Below are 23,398 nucleotides of genomic sequence, written 5' to 3' on the forward strand. Positions count from 1 at the left end.
TTTTGATAACTTTCCAGTTTCTGATTCTGCACATTCTAATCAACCAACAAAAAAGGCCCCTTTGTACTCTTCTCCAGATTAAAAAGGAGTCTGAAGGTTTTCTTTAGCTTGCCCTTTTCTGTACACAGATCAAATGGTCATCTCTTATGGACTCTAATACCATCCAGCCCTCCTGTGGCAAAAAGTACTGCTTGTTATTCAGATGGATGCTTGTGCTGTTCCTGTAGCTCTGAATGAATTAGAGGATCACAAACTGACCCTTCTTGTGACCCAGAATGCAGTGAGGGGGCTTCTTCTGAACTCGTGTGGATCAAACCAGCTCGAACACCGCTTTAGTTTTTGCCTCAAATGACCTCAAATTGCTGTTTCAGCATCTCTAACAGCCAGACTGAGGAGATTATTTTCTTGTAGTTGTTTTTGTCTGGGAATCCTGTGCAGGGGCGTAAGGATGAGCTTAGAGCCTATAGGGGTGACCTACATCCCCCAGCTCTTCTTGCACTTGTGTATTTCCTATTAGGAGATTAAAATTGCTTTTGGTTGGTTTGGGTTTGGGATAGCAATAGTTCAGGTATTGGATTAAGATCTTGCCAGCCGTTGTCAGTAGACAGATATGTTTCTGTTCCCAAGAGCATTAGTATCTTAATCAGCTAGGGATTAGGTAAATAAACTGTAAAATTGTAGTAATTGTAGCCGGAAATGGTCTATCCCTTAAATCTGGATCTCCAGGCTTTTGGATGCCCACACATGATAAGCTGCTATTGCCCTTGTTGGAGGCTCTGTATGCCCTAAATAAGTTGAATTTTACCACCCCAGAAATCTGTACAAGTTCCAAAGGCTGAGGAAATAACATGGCTGTACAGTTCCCAGCAGCTGGAAGTGCTGTTGTGCCCTGAGTTGATCTCTGTTTGCTGAGCTTTGTTGGAAAAAGGAGTAAAAGTCATAATCCAGGTTTCATTACCCTGCAAACAATGGGGCCTGAAGTTGTGCACAGGATGTTCCCTCTCCTCTAGTCTCCCTTAGCACGTCCCCTAACTTGCAGGCTCTGACCCCTTTGTTTGCTACGAATCTGCACCTGTTGCACTTTCACTCATTTCCAGCAAACTGGCAGCAATTCCTGTTTTTAAGTGGTGTGCAGGGGAGTGCTCCTCACTCAGCAGCTCCACTGTGACCACAGAGCATTTCAGGCACTCTTTATAACAGGGAGGAGATGATGTTCACTTGCCTGTGCAAAATGTCCCATTCCCTGTGAACCCAGCCGCACACTTGCAATAGGCAGTGTTGTTTGACAGGAGAAGGCAGCTAGAGATGTGAAAGGAGATAGGTGACATTAAAATAAATGAATACAACATTCAGGTCTTTCATACATTCCCTTTTGTGTAGAAAGAAATGTTTAACCATGTATTTTGATGTAACTACAATCATAGGAACAAACTCAGCCAGACCAAGCTGTCAGAATTTGTTTTAGATGAGTCATTTCAAGTATTAAAAATGAGTGCTTTGGCCATCAAATGTCCTGTTTTCTCATGCAGAACTCCAGAAATTCATGCCCACTCAAAAGCTGCGCGCAAATTTTTGTTTGTGCTTGTATGGTATCACCTTCAGTCTGCAAGTGTGGATTTAAATTTCTTTGTCTGTTACATGGCAAGACGTGTCTCACCTCCCTCTCTTTCTAAATCCCATTTGTTTCCCCTTTTAACATGTGCATTTTGAAAATTTCAGCCTTATTACTGAATACATTGCTAACACCGTCCTTTATCTCTGGAGTAGAAAATGTGAGTTATCTGTACTGCTGAGAAATCTTCAAAAAGAACAAGATAGACCATGGTTTTGTTTTGCCGGAGACCCCCATTTTCTCCTTTCTCTTCCAAAAAAAAGCACATTTCATACATACTTGGCGCTGGTATGGCATGTGTTGTTACATGCGTCATCTTTGATTTCTGCAAGGGAAAAAAGTGAAGCAGAGATCAGAGCCTTTCAGGTTGATATCCTTTGAGTTTCCCACTTTCACATGACTCTCATGCAGAGCTGGAGTCTCTGGCTCCTGTGCCAGACAACCAGCTGCTCACAAGGAATCTAGCCTTCCCTTTGGCTCAATGACTCTGTACAGATCAGTGAGTACCACTTAAATTTAACCACAAAGAAACTGATTGTTCACACATTGCCAGCAAAAATGCTCCACCTGCTGCCATTTATCTTTATGCTGGTGAGTTTTGTGCATGATTAGTTTAATTATGTAAGCTTTCCAAAGGGACTGTAAGTTCCTGTCAGTGTTAGCTATTAAGTTTCCCTCACTACTATTTCCCCCTGAAATTTAAAATAGATATTAAATGCTATTATTAATGTATTTTTACAGTTCTTCATTTTATGCAGAGTTCTGAAATAGATATTTAATACATTTCAATTATGTCTGACTAAGTATAATTTAATTTGATAGAGGAGCTGTATTAAATCAAGACAAACTGATTTATTTGCCAGTCAATTTTTATTGTATTAGTGAGATCATAACTTAATATCCAGTGTTGCACAGCTGAATCAACTTACTGAAACCCCTGAGAGTAGTATCTGAGGACCAAATTCTGCTTGCTAACTTTGCTTTGCAAAATACATAGCCTTAACAAACAGGATGTTCTAGGACAGATATAGGGTGACAGGGCTAGAGAATTAGCTAAGTATGGCATTTAAGTCTCATGAGCAGCTGACTCTCTGTTAGTATAGTGACTAAATCTCTGAGCACAGGCCTGTGGGAAGCTGCTGGATATCTGGTAGTGCACTTGGATGCCTGACACTGGTCTCTGGTCACTTCTGCAGTTCCGACCTTTCCTAAAATGCTCACTTCTTTCCCAGAAAACAAGGAGGGCACTTACCACTCTCACATGTCACTCCCCTCCAGCCGATGCTGCATTCACAGGAGCCATCCCCATCGATCCCACTGCTGCATTTCCCATGGACACATGCACACACTGTAGGGAGAGACGGGAGGAAACCAGCGTGTAGAATAAATCCAAACTCAAATCTTGCTCTGATCTTGCTCAAATCTTCCCTCTGATCCCAAATACAGGGACTGAAAATGTATTTTAATAGGAAACATAGGTGAAAAATCAGTGTTTTAGATGATCATTCATGGTGGATGCTGCTTGAAGCCCCAGAGAAGGGGTATATCTCTATGTAGGGGCTTCTCTGAAGAAGGAGATAGTGAGAAAATACAATTACTGGGAAAGATAAAGTTATGAAAAGGCCAAGAGGGCTGGCCAATTAACACATAAGCAATGTAGCTTTCAAGAGCATAGAATGGATGCAGATAGAACTAAGGAGGTTTTAGATTTCCCTTGGAGACTTCCCTCGATCAGCTAGAAACCTCATGGAAAACAGCTTACTTTTAAAACCAGACATGTAATTAGTTAACCACACTGACTTTGCATCACGCAACCCTCAAAATTTTCCTTCCATCCTCCACCCCTGCACCCCCTGAGAAGACCAAGAAAGATGCAGCTCAGACCACTCAGTACCTTGATCACAGTTGCGGCCGTACTTGCCCTCAGCGCAGCTCTCACAGGCCGTGCCGACAAAGCCAGCTCCGCACTGGCAGATGCCGCTGCCATTGATGCCATCCAGGCAGATGCCGTTGCCGAAGCAAGCACTACCTGCTTTGCCAGGGCAGGGCTGGCACTGCTGTCCAAAGAAGCCAGCACAGCACTCCCTGGTCTGCAGTGTGAGAAACTGGATCAGGATAAGGGCAGTGGGGACCCTTAAACATGGCAGCAAGGAATTGTCTCTTGGATCTGATGTTGGGTGGAGGGAGCTAGAGACCTGGAGTTAAGCAGTGCTTTAGCTCTGCTGTTCGCAGCCTTGATCCCTACTGTGCTTCCCCAAGTCCCTGCTGAGACTTAGAGCCATAGAACCCTAAAATCATTAAGATTGGAAAAGACCTTTAAGCTCACCAAGTCAACCTACCCCCACCATGCCCTCACAAAATCAACAGGGGTCACCATGGGAAAGGTGGAAAGACAAGCACACAGTGACCTTTTCCAAATTGCTTCTGCATCCCACCCCTTCCTCTGCTCAGGACATCAGCAGCCTTAGTCCCATCTCTGCTGTGTCTAGACCCTAGAGGATACAAGATACAAGAAGGTATGCTGCCAGGGACTACACATACAAGCTCCATGTGTTTAGTGACAATTACAAGGAAAGTGAAGATCATGGATGGGTGTTCCCAGTATCCCTGTGACAGGAATGGTGTACTCACAATAATGGTTTTTGCACACTTTGGCTGGCATCCGATCTGGATGGTGTACAGTCTCATGTTGTTTTCTGAGAAGATGCAGTATTTCTTCTCCCCTGCCTGAGTGAATATTGGAGAAAGAGCTGCACTTCTGAGCAGTACTGATCAGCTGCTTTCAAATGTTTTTGAAAAGATTGGGATTAATTTTTTGCACGCTGTGCAATGACTCATACATTTGTAATGGAAGCTAAGAAGTACTTACAGCAGTAACGTCTTAGATAAAATGATTTTCGCTAAAGAATGTGCAGCCAAATTCATTCAGCACCCTGTAGCATTTAAAAAATGTATTTAATATTGTCTCTCCTCAGAATTGAAGTGAAACTTCTTCTGAGGCCTAACTGGCTTTTTTCTTTCTGCAATATTGTGCATTCTTCCTAACCTTCTTGAAAAAACAAGTGTCAAAGTATGTCAAAAGCAGCCATTGGTACATTATCGCCCGGATCTGGACACAGCCGGGGAAGCTTGCTCTTGGGAGAAGAAATGCCAGTCTTGTATGTTTGTTAGGAAGTTGAGATAAGCGTCCAGCTACTTGCTGAAAATGAAATGTTAATGGTTTTGAGATTTACCCATGAGTGCTTTAGTTGGGCTTTGCCAACCAATTATTTTAATGGAGTGGATGGTACTTGATCTCTTTTGGAATCCTATTAGCAACACAATTAGTCTAATTAAAGATGAAAATTCTAGAAGAAAAAATGTTTATATAATCCCAATAGAGGGTCTTTCCCAGAAAAATTCGGACATCAAGAGATTTTAGATCTCCTTATGGTTGGTAGGGTCCTCCTAAATATCCACAGTTCCCATACATGGGAATTGGGCACCCACAGTCACCAAGTTTCTGTGTGATGGGTAACTCACAGCACGGAGCCAGGCTGATTTTGCTGTTCTGTACTTTGACCTGATGAGTAAGAAACCTGCTCGGGTAGCAAATATGCTCTGGGTTGTTCTCAACTCCTTCATAGTAGGGAATTTTGCTTGGTAGAGCAACTACTGCAGTTGGAGGATTCTTCATGTGACAAAGCGCTAATTAGAAACTGGTCTTTCTGGATGAAGCTATCTTTAAGATACTCTTGATTCTGCTCCCCTGCCCAAAGGGTGGTTTAGGCCAAGGGTGGATTTGTGCTGTTTCTGTAAAAAATGTATATAGAATACCAAACTAACTATGATGACTGCTGTTAAAACTGAGGCTATTACATCATAGAATCATATCATAGAATCACCAAGGCTGGAAAAGACCTACAAGATCATCCAGTCCAACCATACATTAGTCACCAATAGCTCTAACTAAACCACATCTCTCAACACAACATCTAAATGTTCATTGAACAACTATATACAAAAGGAGATTGAACATATCTATGCTAAGTTTTTATATATATATTGTAAGTATGTACAATAAAAGACTTACTATTTCTTTTGTTCCTGGGGGGCAACTTGATGGTTGTGAACAAATTCTGCACTTTTCCTTAAGCAAAATGAAAGGAAAAGGAAAGCTCATTTAGATACTTTGCAATACCCTTGTAAAGTGATGCTTCCTGAACACCTCCCCACTCGAGTGCAATATGAAGTAAACCCTGACCTTGGATACAGCTTGCTTCTGCCATGAGGGCGATGGCAACTTGGTGCCACTTTACTAAGGCTTGTAAATGTAAAGTGTGTAGCTGAATTTACTGGAAAATAATATTGCAAGCAAAAGCAAAGACTGTGTGAAGCCTAGCACCTGACTAAGAAAAGCGTGGAAAAAAATTGTGTGATATATACACAAATACAGGACTGTATCCCAAAGAATATAATTAGGCTACAAAAGTTCATGCCTGTTCAATTTGTTTTGGCCAAAGCACTAATCTCACTTCGTCTGCCTTGCCTAGATGATTGTGGGCTCCATCAAAAGGGAATTACACTGCAGGTTTGCTGTCCTATCTCCACCCCTCAGGAGAAAAACCAAAATAACCTTTCTCTGCCCATACGAGGGAACTACATCCTTCTTTAGAGGGATATAAAACCATACCATCTGGATTTCATATATAAAAGGAACAGAAGGGGGAGAGTGCTTTACTCAGAGGGCACAAAGATTTCACGTGCATAGGCAGAGGCAATCTGTTTCTGGAATGAATACTTTACTAAAAGTATTTTCTTTTTCTCCCCACTTCCTGCTTTACTTGACAAACATCATCTGGTAGAACAGATGTATTAAAATGGCACATAATTATTTTCTGAAAATTAAAGCTTATTAACCAGCTTACTCCTGGGGTATTCTAATATTTTCTTATCCAGGCTGTCAGTACATTTTAACTGACGCAAAAATCCTTGGTAGGAATATCCTTCATAGATAATGAATGCATTCCTTCCTGGCACGTAGTGTCATGCATCCTGTACATATTAGCCTGTACATTTTAGCCATGTTCTGCTGAAGATATCTTTGATGGGCTTTTGGGAATCTGTACAAACAGAACCACTTACAGTGATAATAGTTTGATTAGCATCACATCTGTTCTTCTGGATTTCCAGAACTTTTCCCAATCCATGGATAATTCCTTTGTCTGTTGCAACATTTGCATAGCTTATGGGTGCGTCATTTACGAATAGCTGCAAAAGAAATGCCATCAGTTTTAAAGCAGCAGCAGAGCTCTTATCTCATTGGTAACTGAACAGTAGTGAGTGAAGGAAGGAGTGGAGCACATGGCTCACTTCTGGAAAACTGAAGGGTGCAGTTGATTTGAAGCACTTTCTTGCATCTCAGTTGATGCTTTGAAGAGCTTTACTGAACTGGAGGGCATGAGATGGATGCAACTTGTTGGAGTTACTTAGCAACAGGATCTGTCTGAGCTGCTTTTTCTACATGGGATGCAAAATATAAACACTTTGAAGAAGAAGAAGCCTGAAGCAAGTCAAGGGCTGTGTTTGCTGCCTTGTTGGGGGGCAGGATGTTTCAGGGAAGAACTTCTTGGCAACTGCTCCTTCAAGGTGGGCTTTCAGCATCACACTGCTATCCCCCTCTCCCTTCATCCCCTCCTCCACCCCACAAGCAGTTGTTTTTCCAGGAATCTGCAGAGAAAGCAGCAGGGCTGATACTGTTTTAGTAAGGAGCTTTCCGTCCTCCCTTGTTTGTGCCCATAAGGAGCTCTGTGGCAGAGAAGGAGGAGGACAAAATTCCCTTCTTGTCTGTGCCACAGAATTGGGTGGATTCCTTAATCTTTCTGTGATTGACTTTCCTACGAGTGGTATTGAAAAGCAATTAATATTTGTTGCCAAATGCTTAAAGCTCTTAGGTCTGAAAGTGGAACAGATCTGCAGAAAATTAATTTGATGTGTTATAACTGAAGGTAGGTTTTAGTAGTTCTTTGGAAGTCAGATTAATGACTACTTTACAATGCAAGCTTGTGACTGCTAGAGATGCATGTCTACCACAGTGGTTTTTAAAATGCAGTACTGAATGTAAAAAGCATAATTGAAATAAAATCCAATTGAAGATCCCTTCGAAGGTGACTTTGAATTATAGATCTGACAGAGGCATTCAGTATGAGTGGCATACTTTGTGTTGTTAAGCCCGGAAGCTATCATTGGCTGCACGGCTCTTTTTGGCTGCTTGTAAGGCATGGAACTGAATAATTGCGGACAGCAGTACCTGGCTGTTATGGAGGAAAAACCCAACATGGTAGGAGTACCCAAGCATGGTCTCCCTGTGCATGCCATTGTGCAGCTCATTCTTCAGGAGCTTTTCATCTATCAAAATGTGATAACGGATTTGGTCCTCATCCTGCAAACACACAATTAAATTCAGGGTTCTGTAACAAAGCACAAAAAGTTATTTGGGGTAACTTTTCTCAGAGTGTAAACAAGACCTATGAGAAATCCCATTGCCTATTGTCCCCATGTTCTGAACATTCATACTGCTCTTTATTCTTCTGCTCCTTCAAAAGTGTGTGAAAACATGAAGTAACCCAGTCTGCAAGATTTGTGATGTCTCCTGGCTTTGCCCACAGGGTCTCATTTATGTATCATGTAGTAGTCAACAGCAGGGTGAGAAGTCATTCTTAACATAACCTTGCTTCCTGAGAGGCCAAGAAATGGGATCTCTTCACTGTGCTGATCTCTTCTCTGAGACAAAGTTCTCTGGAGGTGTTTTATAAAGAGGATATGAAATTAGGGAACATGGAAAAAAATGGAATAAACTTACTAGTAAGCAGTGAAAATGAAAAGGACTTCTGTTTGTGTGTAACACAAATCCAACAAGATTGATGTTTTAAAGCTATGTATGTGTTTCTCAGAGATTTATTATAGATACTTATAGTGATGTGGAAATGATGACATTGAAATTAATTAAAACAGAGATCAAAAGTCACTTGAGATGATTTACACTGATAATGCATGATTTCTTCTGGTGAGGAAGCAATCAGGATTCTGTTATGGGACAACTGGCAGGATTCTGTTATGGGACAACTGCTCAGCATTTAATGTCTCGGGATGAGTCATTTGAATGTTGTGCCCTTCAGCTTCCATGCTGAAAATGGGGACTATGGAAGCAGAGATAAGTATGTTTCAGCTAAAGCATGATGCTGGCATAAGAATAAAGGGATATGAGCTAGCCAGAAGTATGCTGTCAAAATACTATGAACTGGCTCTGAGAGGGAGGCCTGAAACTGTCAGAGGAGGTGGGATAACTACATCCACTCTAGTGTAGGGAGCCAGTGACTGGGTAGGGCCTGGGCCTAGTATAAGGTTGCTGGCACAGGGCAATAGTAATGGGGTTTGCCAGATGAATTTTTTCTAGCCAGGAAATATTCAGGTATTTTTCTTAACTCTGGGACTGGCCAGAGGTGCTTAAATGTCAGTATTACAGCATTACAGTTTGCAGGAAGTGGTGTGGGATGGTGTTCCAGCAGTAGTGATGGGGATGAATGTCTGGATAGCTGTAAGAAGGAGTCAAATTATTTTGTGATGAGGTCGCTAGTGATGACAGGGGATTGGACTTGTTCACCTAGGAAAGCCATTTCAGTGGTATTCCTGGTCATTCCTGTTCTGATCTCCCTTGAGGGACATTGGAGAAAGTCTAGTCCAATACTTTGATTTTTAGAGTTGTTTTAATCCAGAGAAAGCCAAAACCCAGAACAAATAGTTAATTTCTGTCAAGCCAGGAAAATACATGGATCCACTCCTCCTCATCTCTGCTGGTGCTAATAACAAACTTACTAGTTTCTTGGAAAATGAATACCTCTTCCTATTTCTGTATCCTTTCAATCCATCCACTTGAAACTGAAATGAGACCCTCAGTTGTTAAGACATACCCTGTGAGTGATACATACCAGAGTAGCAACCTTTTTATCCCTCAGGTAATTTTCTATGGCACCATTATTTGGGGCAAACACTGTGTATGTGTTTGCAGCTTCTATTTCATTTGCCAGGCCGTATTGCTGTTGCAAAATACATAAAAAACACAAATCACTATGGGATGATCACTGATACTCTGATACCAGTTCAAATTCAAGCTCCTATCTTTAAAAAGTTGTGAAAACTTACAATAATGTAGCCCCTGAAAATGGAGTAGTCGGGCATTTGCTCAAGACGGGCCAGTAGCCTCGGCATGATGGTGCTTCGCAGGGGGGTCAGAACCTAGAAAGAAAGTAGATGCTTTAAAGTTTTAATACAAAAGTGTATCCCACCTGTGCAAATGCTGTGGTTGCAGCTGCAAGGAGCAGATGCAGGAGCAGATGTTCTTCTGCTCAAATAATTTATTTGCAAGAGCCATTGACTACATTCTGTTGGATTGTGGTTGCAGAGGAATGAACCCTCTCTGCTTGGCCACGTACCTTATCAATAACATGTATGATCCCATTTGTGGATGCGATGTCACCAGTCACAATGTGAGCACCCTCAACAGTGAGGTTCTGAAAGGACAAGAGGAGAAAAGGAAGGGTTTGGCACGATGGTGGCAATGGTTTCCTGGTGGTTTGTGCTGTGGGTTTTCACAGCTTCATAGACTCTGGCCTGAGGTTCTACCATGGCTCTGCTTTCCACCAATCTGGCCCTGATGTTGAATTCTCTTCTGGAAACCATAACCCGGGGACTTTGTGCTGCACCCACCTGCTGAACAGCAAAGCCACATGGTTATACTTGTTTGGCCATTTGGGGCAGGGGGGCTTGCCCCACCTGAGTCAGGGTGAGCTCCTTTCTGTACCTCCACTGTCACACTCTGCTGTGTCTTTGCATCCCTCAGGAACAACATGCTTTTTTTTTCAACGTGGAGAACTCTTTCCTCCTGTAACAGGACTGATGTGCTTAAATGTGTCATAGGTATGACTAGAAAATTCTTCTCTTCAGAACATGGAGTACTGTATAAAAAGGCTGAGGATGAAGGGCTGTCAGTGGTAACTACTTACCTTTAAAAACACCTCTGTGTGATCTGAGACTATTGAGATGCACATGCAGATATTTGCATGACATTACTTCTTCCTCCTATGTTTCCAGTTTCCTAAAATAAGTTATTGGGTTTCCCTGATGTGTTTCGTCTTAAATTAGTTCACAGACTAGGGTGCACTTCTGTTTTACTACAAGACGTTAGGAATAAATAATACTGCCGATGAATTTCAGCTGGGACAATTTGTGGGGAAAATCACATTAGTGTTTTGCCAAGAGGGCCCCATATAATTGATCTATTCCTTTAATTTTATGGCATAGTCTTTTTAAAACTACAGGTGCATAATATCTATCTGGTTTTTAACGTGAGCATGCTGTCAGCAGAGATGTCAGGGTCTTATGTTTGATACCGCAGTGGTTTGCAGGTCATCTCACCCCATTTTCTTTAGATAAGTGTAGGAAGTTGCTCTGTAGGGATGTTGGCAGCATATCAGAAGATGATAAATTCTGGAAATCGGCAAAGCTGAAAGCTCCTGTCAGTAGATGATACCTAAAAGAAATGAACTGGATTTTAAAGTTTAGCATTTTCTCAGGTTTTTTTCTTTCTTTTTTTTTTTTTTCTTCTCTCCCCCTCCGCCCCCAAATACATTTATTTTGTCTAAAATTGTGGTTTAAAGCAGAAATGGTTTGTACAATGCCTAGTTCAGCTATGTTTTGATCTTAGCTTAGCCTTTAAACATTTCTGGCATGATACAAATAATGTCTCTGTTTTCAGTGGAGCTGCTACAGAGATTTATAGTACTGTAACTAGAAGTAAAATACTATGTGCCTCCCTTAAAAATATCATAGCTGTCTTGCTGTGGGGACTTCATATCAAAGACTTGTTTGGAATGAAAAGCAATTCACAGAAAAACAAAACCATTACGTACTTCAGTAGGGTTGGGATATTACTCTTTGACATCCAAAAATCTTTTTCATCTTCATCCATGTTTTCAATTGCTTGAAGAGAAGGCACGAGGACAGTTAGATTTGAGGTGGTGGACAACACTGAGTTTAACTGAGCATCCTGCATGAAAATAAGAAAAGTAAAAGAATTAATCCTAATTATGACATATAAATAGCTGCCACTGACTTACTAGCAAGGTGGGGTGTGTGACGTGCTTTGTGACTGGCCTGAGGAGGAAAAACTATTAAACTGAGCAATGACTTGAACAGAAGTACTTAGAGCTGAACAAAAATAGTAAATGAGTATCTATATTTTACAGAATAGATTGACAGCATTTAAAGGGCAACAAAAAAGTTCAGGTCAGAATTGATTTTTTTTATCATGAAGCACGTGAGGGAAGTCATATCACCTCCCACCAAAGCTGCCCTGTCTTTTGGGTTCTATTTTATATTCCTAAATGTTAAAAAAGAAAATCAGTGGGCTAAGTTCTGCTAGTCACTCATAACTGCAGTAACCTGCTCTTGCTGAATGCTCCTGCCTTCTTAATAGATAGGTTTGTGATCCGTAAAACAAGAAATCCATGTAATGCAATGTTCACATTTGGAATAAGACTGGATTTGGAATTGACTGGGATTTTTCAAGATGTACAACAGTGCGCACCAGCACTTCCATGGGTTTTTCTGCTCTGACAGCCATGATTTTAGCTGGGGGATGTAGGCTTTGTAGTATGCATCATCCCCTATATGTTCATGTCTACCTTAAAGTCAAAGCAAATCTTCACTGGAGAGTATTTTTCCACCTGTTTATATTGATTGATTGGTTGGTTGGTTGATTGACTGACTGATTTTTGTGGGGTAGAAAAAGGAGAGCTGAAGATTTGAATGGAGTATGATCTATCTGAATATATGGTTCTCCAAACTTTTCGCAAGTTGCCATTTTTGATACTGCAAAACTTGAGGGAGCCATATGAACTTACATTCTACCTTTCATATTGTGGCTAGTATGCTGCCTGGCTTCTCTTGGATAATCCTTCAATACTCATACTGGTTTTTAAGTCAAGAAGGGAATCAGTTCCCTTAAATAGCTGGGAATTTTGTCTCTGTTAAGATCATCTTTCTTTCTAGCCATCACCAATGTCTCCTTCCAAATATTTAAGTATAAAAATAGCAACAGGCTTCCTTTTCTCAACCTTCTTGACCAGCAAGAAAAATCTTTGGTTATGAAACGTGGTAAACATCACATTCCTGTTCAAGTATGAAGTTAAAAACCACACAGATGGATGTACCTCCCTGTCTTGCTCATGTTTTTAGCTACTGTTATTTACTGTAATTTAAAGAGTAGCAGGAATTTCCGCACTTCTGTTTCAGGAAATGATGTCTGCTCCCTGGGAAAATTTTTTTTTTTTTTTTTTTTTTTTCCCCTGTTTCATTATCTAAAGAGCACATTAGCAGGTGAGCAGCCTCTCCTATTATGCTCGTTTCTTTAATTTCATTAGTTTTGCTCCCTTCAGAGCTGCTGGTGCTGCAATCTGAGCCCAGGGCCAGGCAGCTAACAGATCTAAATCAGCCACACCGGCCTTACTTTCAAGTAGTTCCCTAAGCTTCCTTTTGCAATTGCATGTTTTAATGGTCCCCAAACTGTCAAACTTTGAAAAGCATGAAAGCAGCTAATATGCCATGACTGCTGCTTCAAGTGCCACTCATCAGCATATCACTGTTCCTTTCATGTGTCCATATACTTGCTACACACTTCTTATGTTTTAAACTCTGTAGAAGAACTGTTTTTGATCTTACTTGTACCAATGCTCATTTCAGTGGGTAGGGTCTCTAATATTATTGCTGCCCTAGGAATAGGTGATACATATGGAAATAAGAAGTTGCCAGTGTTAATCAACCTATCTAGAACTTCTTTTTTATAAAATTTAAGTTGATAATCTTTCCCTGATCTAAAGCCAAACACATTAATACACTTCATTTCCTGCACTGAAGTCAAGCCTGGCTGGAGACAAAATTTTTTCCTTAGTGCTTGATGTAGCAGCAATACAATGATCAGCCATATAGTAATGTTTTCCTGGCACTAGGCTCAGTGAGAATGAGAGCAGGAAGGCATTGCCTGTCTCTCTACTTGTTTGTAGTTAAATTGCATGAGGAAAGATGAGAGGATCTCCCTGGGGCATACTCAGGCTCTGTGTGTACCCTGGTGCTACAGGGCAGGCCATGGCCTAGGTAGACCCTGCCTCAGAAAGCAGGCTTGTAACTAACTCTTCTACTCATGGAGCTTTCTTGCCTGCTTGAATTTGGGACCAGGAACTGGTTTTCAGAGAGAGATCGAGAATTGGATGATCAGCATGGGTGTTGACAAGTGGGAGAAATACTCCAGTTTCTTTAAATAGCTGAAGTCTCTACAGCATGAGACAATATTGAATATTGCTTTGGGGTTTTCATTTCTAAAGGCTAAAAGACTTACGGTTTTCTGTGGACTTGAACATACTAAAATATCAACCATAAAGTTGATAAAGTACTTACATTAATCCATTGGTTAAATGCTGTTGCCTCTGATAGAGTAGATAACTCCTGATTGAAAACAGAAAGAGAGAACAATGGTTATGTAAGCTTTAACAAGCTAAATACTAAATACTCTTGCTGTAGCTTGTGGAGTAACCCACTGTGTGTGGCCTTTCTACAACACCTCACATGTAATTCTGCTTTTATTCTACCGCAATTCTTGGAACAGATATAGATGATGGTATAAGCAAGGATGGGAGATAGTGCCAGGAGGCATGTAAGATTGCTGCCAATGGCTCAGACAGCTGACACTTTCATTTTTCCTTCAATGTTAAAAGCACATTTATTTTTCCAATTTACTTGTTTGGATTTTATTTGTCTGTCAGTCTGCATGGTTTGAGTAATGTGGTAAATTGACCATCTCGATTGAGATAGCTCAAGGCAGAATTTTGATAGAGCTGAGAGCCTTCCCAGCTGGGATATGAATGCTTAGCATATGTGAAATTAGGACTGCTTAGAATATATGAAGTTAGGACTCTGAGGCTGGCACTTTATAATTTGTCTTAAAGAAATACACTTATATCCATTAGGCCTCTTTCCAAGATACGTTTTTAAACAGAACAGATAATTTCTGTATCAGACATGAGTCTCCAGCAGAAACACTCTGCAGTCAGCACTGTTGGGCATCACATTTTTCTAACTATTTATAATGACTTTGCTGTCTGGTTAAGATCCAGTATAAGAAATGTGCAGCAGGTCCTGTGCTTGGAGATGATAAAAATCTTACTTACATCTGCAGCATTTCCATAGCATATTCTGCCATCTCCTTCATAGCCCTTGGGGCACACACACTCCCAGCCATACAAAGGCTCAAGCTGACAAGTTGCCTTTACACCAGAAAGAGACAGAGAGAAAGACTGTCAAATACTCAGGAGGCTACTCCAGAGCAAGGATGGCCTGTAAACCCTTCCCAATATACATACATATATAGACATTATCTCAGCAAAGTATTTCTGTTCCATCTTCCATGATCCTCCTTACTTTCCCACAAGATAAACTCCACCAACTGAGGGCACTAATTCCCTTGTTGTACTAAATTCATGAATCTAAACCCTTTCTTACTTCCTCCAAATACTGAGCCCTGCCTCTTCATCTGATTAACATATATCCATCCTCTAGTTTTCTCTGCTTTTTACTTTATCTCTTTCCCAGTGTTCTCTCTGCAAAGCCCGCAGGTCCATTGAACATACACAGTTACTCGTAAAACTGACAGATGTCCAGTTAGAGATGTGTGACTCAGGTAAATGTCTCAAAAAACTATTGCATCCAGATTGTAGTTGCTGATAGAGAAGCAGAAGGCATTCACTCCAGAGAGTGCCTTCCATGAATGTGGAAATGGGAGCAGCCCAATGCACGTACTATACTGACGTAACTTGTGTAGTGTTTTTGGTGGCAGTATCACTGCTTGGACTGGAAAGCTCTATTTAATCTTGAGCAAAAATTGCAGGTTTGAAATGGCAAGGAAATTCTATGGTGTGCACAGAAGGTGAGGTGTGATACGTATCTGAACACTCTGTTCAAAGAATGACTTATTACTCACCAGATGATGGCATTTTCCATTTTGTTCCAGGCATGAATTTATGGGTGTGCATTCAATTCCATTCCCTCTAAATCCATCTTTACACTTGCAGTCATTCTGTTGTTTCAATAAAACACGGCAATATATTATAATGATTAAAACTGTGTACATATTCTAGACGTTGGCAGATAAGTCTGTCCATGTTCCTGCATAGCTCCAGTGACTTCAGTGGAATGTGACTGACTAATACCTCCAGTAGACCTTGATACTAGACACCTAATGTACTTTACAGTATTTGCTCCTGGAGAAATAACACAAGCAAAAAATGGAATGGGAGCTGTGGGAGGCTGCTTTGTGTGGAAATGGGCATGTGGCCTGGAGGGAAAGGAGAGCCTGGGGATGAATGAGGGCAGGAAGTGCCAGCAGAACAAAACAAGTGCGAACTGGTGCAGAATGTGAGAAGAATGTGAGGCCTTACCTGACCAGGCCCAATGTATATGCAAGTGGCATTTTCATGGCATCCAGACATGGAAGGCAGTAGGCAGTTGTTGATGGCTGAGCAGTCCCATCCATCGCCTGTCCATCCTGGCTGGCAAGCACACATGTGCCCTCCTGAGCCTGTTTGAATGCACTCAGCCTGAGAAGGGAGCAAAGGACAGAAAAAATAATCTCCATTTGTGCAGGCAAGGGCATGCAAACCTGGTAGGGAGCAGCTCACCCCTGCTGGCAGCAGGACCATGCTGTAATCTTTTGGGTAAAATTGGCACTGGGTGCAAAGAAGTAGGCTCTTGGCTGTGGCAGTAGAAACTATGGAGCATCAAATCCTCCTTAATCCACAAAACTGCTGTCAGGGACAAAAAGCAAAGCTCACACTAACATCCAAGCAACATCCAACCCTGGACCAGCAAGGGAAATAAAATTCCCTGTGTGTTAATGTCTCTGAGGTCAGACCTTAGGCCCACATATCGGGATGGGCAAATGCCACCTGTGGGGGACAACTATTCACACAGACTTCTGAATAGCTCCTGTGAGAGAGGCTAATAGTTAAAGATCTTTAATTCCTTACTTGGGCGTGTTCTACTTTAAGACTTTCTTGTAGCTGCCTCTGAATGGAAGGAAAATTCCTTTTTATCCTAACTTTGTTTTCACCAGAGCTATGTTGCTACTGCTTGGCTGGAACTTGTCATGGCTTACCTTGGCTATGGACAGTTAAGTGGCATTCACCTTTAGGTCTAAGCAATAATAATATCCCTGTCAGAGAAAGACCTTGAAACTGCAGTGAAAATTGTGATGCTTCTTTTGGAAATATTTCAGCCAAACCTTGCTCATTACTTTGCTTGTTGCCTGCTTTTTTGTGGTGCTAGGCTCAGAGGAAAAGCCTATACTTACATGTATATTGCAGCCACCTGAATTTAAACTAGCACAGGGATCGACTCTGCTGCAGGTCATGCCATCTCCCTCATAGCCAGACTTGCAAACACAGCTATAGAGACAAGAGAAGAGGAAAATCACTGAATGTGTTAGGGATGCTGTAAAACTAAGGAAATGTTTTCTACTCTAATATGTTATTTATAGGCAACTTAAAGACAATTTAAAACTGGTAACCTTGGATTCATGATGCAAACAGTGCATGTTGTTTTATTTCCACATCCTCCCTCTCTCTCATTCCCCTCTACCCCCTTCCCCCCCTGAGAATACGTGACTGGTTTAATACAAACCAGGGATCTGTTCTCATGTATGAAATTGAGAGTGAAATTAATTCAGTGCTAATGTGATCTTGGCAAAGGTAAGGTAATACTTCTAAATTGATGTTTTTTCTTTCATTGACCCAGAAGATAGCTTTCTATTTGAAGTGCATACAAGACCAAGAGCTCCTTTGTTTCCCTGGTCCCTCCCTCTCCAAGAGGGAGGAATTTCTGAAGCACAGTTATGCAGTATCCAGCATTCTGCTTACTGCAATGACTCATTACTAGTGCAATGAAGCAAGAAGCAAACTTGCTGCATGTGATGGTCAAGGTGGACATAAGCAAGCAAAGATAGCTGTCTGTAGGAACAGTTTTATGACCAGTTCACTCATGGACTCATAGTGCTACAGCATCTGAATTGTATCTGGGCTGACTTCATTGAGTTATTTATCCCCAAACTGCAATAGGAGTTCCATAGTTTTTCAGTAAGGCTCAAACTGCTAGTTCACTAAAGGAAGGTCAGAAATAAAGAGCCCTTGTAGGGCATTGTTAGAAGGAGGGCAGCCTTCTAACAATGGTCAGATCCATAAACATTATCTGATCAGTCTTTAAGATATTGTATGGGATAAGGAACTTACAGCTTTTAATTCTTACCTGGAAGTGGAAATTGATATGGTCTGTGCTTTGCTTATTTGCTGCATAGCAGTAGTTCAGTGGCTGATGTTTGTGTGCTGCTACAAGGTGTGGCTTTGATCAAGAAAGTGGGAAAGTGCTGCATCATATTCAATATTAATTAGATGGAAATTGCTGACTTACCTCACTGCACCATCACTAAGCTGACAGTCTGCATGCTCATGGCAGAGCTGCAGAGAGGGCTCGCAGGGAACAACTGCCTTATCACAGAATTTCCCAATGTATCCATTTCTGCATGATCCAGGAAGACAGATTCCATCACTGTCTATTCGGTTATCACACTTCCCATAAATGCAGAGGCACTCTACCAGAGATAAAACACAATGTGCAATTCCGTAGTGGCAAAAGACATCTGTCCTTGTACAGCATATGAATCAATTGCTCTTTTATTCTTGTATGTAATCTTTCATATTTTTCTCTTTTTATTGGAGGGACTTATTTTTTTTATCATTTCCATGTCTTTTCAGGTATCTTTCACAGATAACTTTTTAAAATCTATTGTAGGGCACTTATCTATCAGTGAAATTTAAAGTATTTCAGGCAGCAAAGTACTATGTCCTGGGTTATTAAGGCAAAAGTTTTTTAATTGCACAACTTCTGATGCAGCTCCAACAATATACGAGGCCTTCAAATACCGTGTCTGCAATCCTACAAATTTCACAGTCTAGAATCAGCTGGGCCAATGCACAAATCAGCAGCACAGACCTAGCCACACTGCTATGACTGCACTGATCAGTGCTGATGGGAGGCACATCAGTATGTTCAATGAGCTTGATAGGTAACGCTTCTGCAATCCCAAGTAGCAATTAGTGAAGCCAACCCCTGGCCAGGGTTGGACCTTAGGCAATTTCAGCTTTTCTTACAGAATTTGTCTTTCAGTTTTTGTCCACGTACCTCTGGATCTTAATAAGCCATGGCTGATGAAAGGCAGGCTGTTTCACAGCAAAAAGACTAGAAAAGCATTATAAATTTGGGGAATATATTTATATTTCATGACACCTATTCTATAGACTTTCAAATAAGTTGCACCAGGGGAGATTCAGGTTGGATATTAGGAACAATTTCTTCTCAGAAAGAGTGGTGCTGCAGTGGCACAGGCTGCCCAGGGAGGTGGTGGAATCACCATCCCTGGAGGTGGTCTAGAACTGTGTGGATGTGGCACTGAGGGACGTGGTTAGTGGGCATGGTGGGGATAGGCTGGTGGTTGGACTGGGTGATCTTAGAGGTCTTTTCCAACTTTAATGATTCTATTCAATGCAGAATAGTTTGACACAGCAAGATTAAATTTTTCAGTGTACTGAAGATGACTGCTAACGCTATAAACTATTTAGTAGATAAGAAATTATTCAATAGGGATGATTATTAGGCAGACCTAACTACAACCTCTTTATAGATTTAGTTGTTCTTGGATTGCATACATTTGTCATTGTAGACAGATGCTGTTCGAAGTGTAGGCAACAGCAGAACAGCGATGAATTGAAAAGATTTTCATTTCAATTACTTGTGTGAGGGAGACAGAAAAGAAATAATAAATTAATATCAATTGAGATATGACACAGAAAACCCAGTTAAGCCAGTGAGAAGATTTTCTCTAAATCTAGGCTTAAATTTGTTCCTTTGAAATAAGAAACGAACCTGACTCAGAGACATCCATCTCATCTGCTATGCAGATTGTTTATGTAGCATTTAGCACCTGCCTTAGTGTATAATAGAATATATTAGGATATAAACGACTTTATACTAGAGTGTAAAGGGAAAATTCCATTCTGTCCCAGTATGGAAAGTACTGGGAGTAACTGCTGGAGTTCATGCAGAAGGCAACAAGAATGATTCAAAGGACGGAACACCTCCCCTGTCAGGACAGGCTGAGAGAGCTGGGGCTGTTCAGCCTGGAGAAGAGAAGGCTCCAAGGAGACATGAGGGCAGCCTTTCAGTATCTAAAGGGGAGCAGTAATAAAGAAGGGGACAGATTCCTTATCAGGGTCTGTAGGATTAGGACAAGTGGAATAGGTTTCAAACTACAAGAGGAGATTTAGACTTGATATGAGGTAGAAATTTTTAACAATGAGTGTGGTGAGGCACTGGAACATGTTGCCCAGAGATGTGGTAGAAGCCCCATCCCTGGAGATGTCCAAGGTCAGACTGGATGGGCTCTGAGCACCCTGATCTAGCTGTGAGTGACCCTGTCTATTGCAGGAGATTTGGACTAGATAGCCTTTAAGGGTTCCTTCCAACTAAACAAGTCTATGATTCTTGGGCATAAGAAGTGTGGCTGTACTTACTTTTGTCACACTGAGGTCCATATTTGTCAGGGTCTGAGCAGAACTGGCAGAGAGAGCCTTGAAATGCTTCAGCACAAATGCAGGTCCCATTTCCCTCCAGGCCATCCATGCACTGCAATAAGGAAGAAAGGTGATTTCTATGTATAAATTGAAATAAATCATTCTCTCTCCTCTGAAAAGAGATTACAGACCTATTCATGGCTTGTTTTTGAGAAGCAATTAGAAAGATCCTCATCTTTAATGAAAAACATCTTCTAATGCAAAAATGTTTCTTGTGCTTATAGTCACACTGCTGCTGTTCTGTACCTTCTTCCACAGTTTTAAAATAAGAATAGAGATCTGTTACTCCCCTGCAGTGTGCAAAGTAAAAGCCTCAGAGGAAGTCATTTAACCCCAGCTTTTCCTCTCTACTGGGACCAGGCAAACCTGCAGTTCAAGTGATTAAGAAGAGACAGATTCATTTTCCCTCCTCTTTTTAACGGACCCCTCAATTCATGGCCATCACTGGACTGTGCAGATCTTACAGAACCAAATAATCCTGTAATACAGAAATTATTCTTGGGCTTTTGGGACACACTCCATCCTCCCCAAAACTGAAAGAGAGCAGGATGGGGTTGGAGGTTCTGCTTACCTGTCCATTTCCTGAGCAGGGTTTGGAGAAACCTCCTGGGCATGGACTGCAGCTGGGGCCGAAGAAGCCTCTGCAACACTTAGGTTTCTGCAAAATTAAGCAAATAGTTCTGTCTGCCACCTGAATGAATGGTTAAACCAGAGTGAGACAGATGGAGCCAGAGTAACCCAGTATTTACAGGGATCTGTGTAAGGGAAGGCACCAGCCCCTTACACCAGCACCTAACTCAGAGTTCTGGAAGCCAGGAAAGGTATAAGTGCCTCCCAGGAGGCCAAAGGCTTTTGTGAGGACTACAAGCAGAGCAAGTAGACTGTGACTTTGGATTGTTCATCATTCATTATTTCTGAATATTGCATGAAGTCTTGTGGCAGGGACAGCTGGGTCCAGGGGATCCACACTGTGCTGTTCTTTGTGGGTGTAGATGAAAGGGGCCATCACGATGTTTGGGCAAGGAGCCCAGTTAGCGTGAGATTGTTGTTGTCAATAACACATGGCAGCTGAAAAGCCTTGTTGGAAGTACTAGTGTATGCATGAGTTGTACAGAGGAGTTATTGCAGGTAGGGGAATCGATACTGGCAAAAACTTGCCTGGTATTTTGCTCTCGTCCACCTGTAGAAGGTTTGATATGGAAAGTGCATGGACATCTATCAGCATGTGTATCTCAACCCTGAAGGATAGATCATGATGCGCAAGACAACCCTTTGGAAAACTCCTGTGTACATTTAATCTTAAGGAACTGTAACTGTGTACCTTTATTGTTATGTTGCAGTATCTAGTACAGCCAGTTTTTGGATAGGCTGGGCCTTCAATAATGCATGTCCGCTTTGAGAAAGGCTGAAAAACACACAGAATGGAAGCATTAGTATTTATGACCAGCGTACAGTGTTGTGGTGCAGTCTTAATACTGGAACACAGTTTAATCAGATAACAAAGCATCTTGCCAAGAAGTCACATATTTTCATTTTTTTTTTTAATGATTCATCGTCATGATTTTTCTTAATTTTGCCTGTGGTTATTACTGAATATGGCATATAGGACTAACTACCAGTGGATTTCTATAACATGGGGAAGAAAATTTCTGCAGATAGTTACTTCTGGGATGCTTAATCAAAAGAAAATTTTTAACAGATCTGTGGTCTAATATAAATGCATCTCTCCTCTATTTTTCATTTACGAACTCCCAAAGCATAATCACAGTAATTCTAATTCCTCACCTCTCTCTCTCACCAAACCCTATCCTAAATAGATCTTTGCCTGAGAGAAGAGTCATAACTGCTATGAAATGTGAGGGATCTTGATACAGCAAATAAAGTAACACTAAAATTACCTGACTCTTTAACTGCTGCCAAAAATAAACTAATCTACTGCCTACATTTATATTTTTATGCAGTTTTCTGTAATACTATCTGGGTTCTTTTTCTTGCTGTATTGGAAAAGCAACAAACAACACATGGGGATGTATACATTTTGTATCTTGCGGAATGTGTCAGGAAACATCACTTACAATTGGTTTTGAATCCGGTGGACAGGGAGACAATGCATGTGAGAAACAACTTGCACAGACACCCTAGATGGAGACAGTTAGGATTACCATTTGGAAAGGCATTATACCAACTACAAAGACACAAAATGCTGGGTGATTGTAAAATTGGCTCTGTTTTTTTCCTTCCTTGTTCCTTCCTCTTTTTCATCTTCAATTTTCTGTCTTCCACTCCCTTCTAAAGACCTGGCAGCTTCCTAAACAAAAGGCAACCGTGGGAAAAAGCTAGCTGGTGTCCTTTGTTTGACCTCACATAATGCATTAATGAAGACTGTCTAAGGGTCTGGTGCAGTCTACACTTAAGAATTTTTTATTTCTTCTTAGGAAGACCAAGTTAATTGAGTCTTGTATATAGCTAAAGTGTTTTCTTCACAGGCGGTGAAGAGAAATATATTTTCTGCTTCCATGTGACTCTGCTATGATACATCAGTATGTAGCTGCTTTTGTCTTCAATTCTTAGTTGTCTTTTCTCAATAGCTAAGCCAACCACCAGATGGTGGTGACAGAGACTGGCAATTACAGCACTGAGGAAATAGAAACCACAGTGGCCATTTTAAAGGTGAGTCCTCAGACAAGCTCAGTGTTCAATAACATCAGAGAGGATGAGCCTTTCAGTGCATAGGTATGGAGTTTGTCAAAGCCATGAGACTCATTACTGCTAACGTGTTTTGTCATAACCAAACTAGAATTAATCTTAGAGCAGGCATCCAGTGTGTTACTTCTCTGTGTTTTATAATGATTGGAATTATGGCATATCCCCCCCACACTTATCACTGGTGCTGGTAGAGACAGAATCAAGTTCTGGTTTGGATATAGTCATCTCTCCTGTCATACAGCACATTAGGAAACAAAGGATCAGATGTATGAAAGCATCTGTGTGTCGCATGGCTGCGCACCACAGGTGCCAC

At 41.2% G+C, this 23,398-nt stretch overlaps 1 protein-coding gene across 1 annotated transcript in view; it reads right to left on the reverse strand.

The window, feature by feature from the left end:
* Positions 1-23,398, reverse strand: part of STAB2 (stabilin 2) — a 78,841-nt gene that overhangs the window by 24,937 nt on the left and 30,506 nt on the right. The window contains exons 19-41 of the mRNA XM_042837639.1: positions 22,455-22,517; positions 21,701-21,784; positions 20,951-21,037; positions 20,320-20,431; positions 18,161-18,341; positions 17,049-17,142; positions 16,138-16,296; positions 15,681-15,776; positions 14,872-14,967; positions 14,102-14,149; positions 11,560-11,696; positions 11,066-11,180; positions 10,084-10,161; positions 9,794-9,886; positions 9,580-9,687; positions 7,902-8,033; positions 6,737-6,862; positions 5,685-5,741; positions 4,244-4,339; positions 3,507-3,702; positions 2,865-2,960; positions 1,892-1,937; positions 1,223-1,299 (exon numbers count right to left, since the gene is read on the reverse strand). Coding sequence (XP_042693573.1) covers positions 1,223-1,299; positions 1,892-1,937; positions 2,865-2,960; positions 3,507-3,702; positions 4,244-4,339; positions 5,685-5,741; positions 6,737-6,862; positions 7,902-8,033; positions 9,580-9,687; positions 9,794-9,886; positions 10,084-10,161; positions 11,066-11,180; positions 11,560-11,696; positions 14,102-14,149; positions 14,872-14,967; positions 15,681-15,776; positions 16,138-16,296; positions 17,049-17,142; positions 18,161-18,341; positions 20,320-20,431; positions 20,951-21,037; positions 21,701-21,784; positions 22,455-22,517 — 2,377 coding nt within the window. The remainder of the gene's footprint in view (positions 1-1,222; positions 1,300-1,891; positions 1,938-2,864; positions 2,961-3,506; positions 3,703-4,243; positions 4,340-5,684; positions 5,742-6,736; positions 6,863-7,901; positions 8,034-9,579; positions 9,688-9,793; positions 9,887-10,083; positions 10,162-11,065; positions 11,181-11,559; positions 11,697-14,101; positions 14,150-14,871; positions 14,968-15,680; positions 15,777-16,137; positions 16,297-17,048; positions 17,143-18,160; positions 18,342-20,319; positions 20,432-20,950; positions 21,038-21,700; positions 21,785-22,454; positions 22,518-23,398) is intronic.

This window comes from Centrocercus urophasianus, unplaced genomic scaffold (assembly GCF_019232065.1).
Source record: "Centrocercus urophasianus isolate 14NV4802_14NV808 unplaced genomic scaffold, USGS_Curo_1.0 seq_73, whole genome shotgun sequence".
Lineage (NCBI taxonomy): Eukaryota > Metazoa > Chordata > Aves > Galliformes > Phasianidae > Centrocercus > Centrocercus urophasianus.